The sequence below is a fragment of the Dendroctonus ponderosae genome, unplaced genomic scaffold (assembly GCF_020466585.1).
Source record: "Dendroctonus ponderosae isolate FM_Combo_2020 unplaced genomic scaffold, Dpon_F_20191213v2 Dpon_F_20191213_1, whole genome shotgun sequence".
Taxonomy (NCBI): Eukaryota; Metazoa; Arthropoda; class Insecta; order Coleoptera; family Curculionidae; genus Dendroctonus; species Dendroctonus ponderosae.
The window spans coordinates 30,425,189-30,430,148 of NW_026017110.1; the positions used below are offsets into that span (position 1 = coordinate 30,425,189).

The window sequence follows — 4,960 nt, forward strand, 5'->3', positions numbered from 1 at the left end:
CTAGCCGATAATCTAGATACCTGTTTTTACCGTCAAAGCTTCCCGTTACTGACGGTCAGCCGGTTGTAGCGCAACGCGGTTCCAAGTTTTAACATACCGCCACCTCTCTTATTTTACTTTCTCTATGGGTTAAACCATAGAGAATTTTAAACCAGAAGAAATTTTGCAGTTTGATGCTATTTATTATACATTTATACGAAAAGAACACGATCATCAGGAGGACTCATCTTTATGCAAATGTCATTATACAAACAAACAAGAAAGAGTAAACAAAGAATGGTAATACATATTCACAAAAAATACTACTATGTTACGATGCAATACTTACGTCTCGACAGCAAATGTTATTTGTAGGTATTAATACCGTACAGGTATTAGAAATATGAAATTATTTTAACTCGACCGATCAATCGGAAACGTGGTTAAAATAAGGTTAAATTGAACTCATAGGTTAATTTCATTTAGCAAAGTCAACTTAGCAATTCAAGTATAATATCCAGCCGCGTTGTTCTGCAAGTTGAAAAAGGACAGAACTGATTTCACCGACCCTTATTTTATTTTCACTATGTCCTGCACGTTTCGCACATGCTCAAAACTTCTTGGCCGAAAACTCGAAATTTTAGTGCCGTCAGTCGCCGGTCAGCCAGTTGCAGTGCTACCTGCGTAACGCGGTAACAAGGACCTCCATATGATTGCCACCTCTTTTATTTTACTTGCAAAACTTCCCGCTTGTCAGTGTCATATTTGACAGTAAATGGGGCGCAAATGGGGCTCCCATTTACTGAAATACCATGAATTTTGAGCCCTCCATTTCAAACGTGAGTACCCCAGGCCATTTCCGTTACAATATTATTGCAAAAAAAAGTAATGATATTTATCATTTTATGGACCAACAAACTCAACGGTCCAACCGCATCAAATATTTAGGTATTACTATTGACAAAAAACTAACATTCACCCAACACATCAGTGACAAAATTGCTAAAGCAAGAGCGGGAAGAGTAGCGCCAAACTAACCACCCAACTTTTACTGTTACTTTTCAGTAGAAATCTGTATGGTATCGGTAGATTCCTTGACGAATCGATAGATCTACCGAAAAATCGGTAAAATGCATTGTTGGTTTGACCGTGGGCAGATATTTTTTTCTTAACCGTCCAAAACGGTCCTGGCTGATTGCGCTTGTGCGTATCACTGCCGCGTTGCCGGTTTAATACTTCCATTGCGAACGAAGTTATAACCACAGAAAAACACGGTTTGTTGTGGAATTTAGCACCTTTTAAGTTCAGTGGCTGTTGCTGAATATCATGCTAATTCCATCGTTAGTGATTATACAATTAGTTCCCGCAGTAAAGATTTAGATTCTTGGAGTTTTAATAGTCACAGATATATTTAAATGTTGTCTATGACCTTCACTTTAATTATATACAATTATATGCCTGTGAAAAATCAGAAAAATATGCAGCATAACATTTTTTCTCCTATAAGACTGCATCTTAAACACAAACAAGCATTAACCAGAAACAATTAATTAAAAAAAGTAAACAACTATGGCGTGCGTTGAAGTACCATGCGTTTCGTCCCGGGCATACCCATTAGACTCGTCAGTAAGGCTTAGGTAGGCCCATGGTAGGCCCTAGCTTAGACGTCCGATAGAGTATTAGAAGTTCGCTTCGTTAGAGTTCGCCACACGACTTTCTCTGAGATTAGGCGTCGCTATTCGAGCAAGGGCTGGCGGTTAAAAACCAAGTATGTGCATAGCGGCAACATGGCAGTGAGACGCGCAAGACGGTTAAGAAAAAAATATCTGCTGACCGGTGGATACGCTTTCCGTGGTTAGCGTACAGCTTATATATCATGATATTTAAGCTGTGGATAGCCTGCGTTGTTAGTTGCAAAGCCGCTCGTAGAGGGCGGGAGAGTTGTGCATTTTCTTTTGGTGATCACCGGTGGCCATCAAGCAGATTTCCAACATTTGCGATTCGATAAAACTTTTCACAGATGACAGGCCAACGATGCATGGCAGGGTCTTCAATGCCAAAAACACCAATTGGGGATGCAACCACAACACTCCTATAGGCATCATGCTATCGAACGAAGCCAGAAATTCAATGTTTGAGATAGCCGCACCTCTAGAGCCAACCCACGTCGCCCGTAATGGCAGAGATGACATCCTGGACATATTCCTGTACAAGAACGCAGGAAGACTGTCCAGCCCCTAAGTACTCCAGGAACTCTCTTCGGACCATTTGCCGATTCTCATGCAAATTGGACCAAATGACGTCAACAGCTCCACTGCGACTAGAAGGATCACCAACTGGCAGGCTTTCCAGAGAAGGAAAGTGTGGAAAGCACCAGCAGGATCCATCAGCCCACAGCAAAGGAACACCTGGACCGGGCAGCCGAAAGACTCAGCAGGGATATTAAAAACGCCCTGGCAATGTCAACATGTCTATCCGTAGTTCCGATAGCCCAAATGGACAGAATTCCTCCCTGGTTAAAAGCCAAAATTAGGGAGAAAAACCGGATAAGACACAGAGCCATGCGAACGCAAGACCCACTCCTAAAGAGACAAGCCAACCGCCTCCAGAATGCAATCAAGGAAGACATGAAAATCCTTCGATCGCATGGACGAAATAGAGGCTGATGAGTCAAGAAGCGAACTTTGGAAGCTGGCCAGGTGCCTCACAGCAGGACCAAGGAAGCCAATACCACCAACCGAAGAAAACGACATCACCACTGTGGATATCAAGGAAAAAGCTAAGCTCTTTGCCGCCCACCTAGAGCTCCAGTTCCGGGAAAACCTGGTTGATCACCCAGAACAAGAGAGGACAGTCAATGAGCTGTAGCCGCTCACCTCCAAAACTGGCAGCGCCAGAAGAGTCACCAAAGAGATCGAGTCATCCAGGACATCGTCAAAAGAGCAAAGAGAAAAAAGGACCCTGGGCATGATGGNGGGGGGGGGTATTTTAGGGCAATGACGTTAGAGAGTCGGAAGCAGCTAATAGATGGTGATAGTTGATGACAGTGGTTGCTGTGGAACCGCTGCCTTAAGGTCTGGGTTCGCTTGTTCGATTGATGCATGCGTCTGACGCAAGCAGCGGTTGCAGTGTCTATCGCATGCGTCGTAGGTGGATTCGCTGGTGCGTCTAAAAGTCTGCAGCCCGAGCACTTTGGAAAACTTGAGTAGCTGACTAATTAGCATCGTGGAGCTTGCATTGGCTCTTTTATTAGAAGAAGATAATAATACCATGATTCCGTTATTAATTACGAACTGAACAAACCTCATCATTCTATGTACAAACATCGATATATAAATGACACTAAATTCCACGCTTATTTTCGCTTAAGTGAAATCAATTTGATTCATGTCGACGGCAAAAAAATAGAAGTATTGCAGTGAAATCGCTTGTGTCTCGATAGCAGTGCCTGCGTTCCGACGTTGCGTCAAATTTCAGACGCTAGACGTCGACGCGCTAGTCAATCCATAAACTTATTATGCCATATGATCAGTCTCTGCGGGGAACGCTGCAGCCACTGCGTGTGTCAATCGCACAAGCAAACCCAGGCCTTTAGTTCAGGCTTGAACGTGACTGGGACAACCGAAAATTTTCGTTGAACCACGTTCACCGCTGAACTGTCGGCTTGAACTGTGAACTTGGATTGTGCAACCGGCCCTTAATAATTTTTCAGCCGAAATTTTTTGTTCGGTAGGGCCTAGTGGCGATACTGTGGAGCCACCTGTTTTTGTAAAAACTAATAAAAGTTTTGATAAAGTAGGTTATTTTACTTCAATAAAATGTACGAAAATTATGTTTGTTAAATAAAAAAGTCGGGCCGCAAAGGATTAACATAACAAATTTAATATTTTAAAGAATAATTTGTATAAAATAGTTTATCAATAATTCATGCATAATTAGATCAAATTTTCGACATACCTGGTAAATTGATCAACAGCTGCTTTTGACATACAATAGGCCAAAACGCCAGAAAATGCTCGTATTCCATTTACGCTGCTCACGTTGACAACATTTCCTTTCGTTGCGATGAGGTGAGGAACAGCTAAATTTGTTAATTGATAAACGGATCTGACATTAGTGTTCATGAGTCTGTCATACTGAGCTAGATTGGTGTTTTCGATAGAACCGGTCTCTATTATCCCTACAGAAACAATTATACTGAGAACATAAGTTAAGCGACTGAAGAAGCACTAAGAAAAAAAACAATCAAATTGACAAAGCGTCAGAGTAAAGAGACATTTTTAAAGTTTAAATCAGAAGAGAAGGCCTGGCTGTGAGATATTAACAGTTGAAAATAGAATTTCAACTTTGTTTTTAAGCATTATTTTGAAGTTGTCCCATGTTCAATTGGTAGCCTATTGGAATACTTAAGCATTCGAAAAGAAAAAATACCATCTTTACTTCAAAATACGAACATTTTTTATATTAAAAGTTATCTTCTACAATTTTCTGATGAATAGTCAAAGAAGCATTGGTCGCATTTAGCAGACAAAATCGATGAGTTAGCGATAAGTCATCGGTCGCGTGATGATGGGCAGTTTTGCTGAATTCTGCTGTAGTAGTTTCCGATGAGCCATCGAAGATTCTGGGAACATTCAGTAGAAAATTGGTCAGCGATTCATAAACGATGTCGTCTGCTGATTGCGACCAATGATGTTTTTGGTAATGCTTTACGATGTGATCTGGTACTAGGATTGCCGCTTTGCCGATTAAGACTATGCTCACCTTATAGAAAATCTCATAACAAGCAATATTTTTCGTATAAATTTTTCGATTAAATGCCGTTTTCCACTACTTTTCGCCTTCTGAAATTCACCAATTTCCAAAACAAAACAACGGTCGTCATGATAGTTCAGCACTTTGCGCCGGCGTGCCAGTCAACATTTTTCGCGTAGTTGCCAGTACTATTATTACCACTTCCTTAACCACCTACGCGATCAGT

The 4,960-nt window shown here is 41.4% G+C and overlaps 1 protein-coding gene across 1 annotated transcript in view; it reads right to left on the bottom strand.

The window, feature by feature from the left end:
- Positions 1-4,960, bottom strand: part of LOC109541880 (3-oxoacyl-[acyl-carrier-protein] reductase FabG) — a 15,390-nt gene that overhangs the window by 3,078 nt on the left and 7,352 nt on the right. Inside the window, exon 4 of the mRNA XM_048661056.1 lies at positions 3,937-4,159. Within this exon, the coding sequence (XP_048517013.1) occupies positions 3,937-4,159 (223 nt within the window). The remainder of the gene's footprint in view (positions 1-3,936; positions 4,160-4,960) is intronic.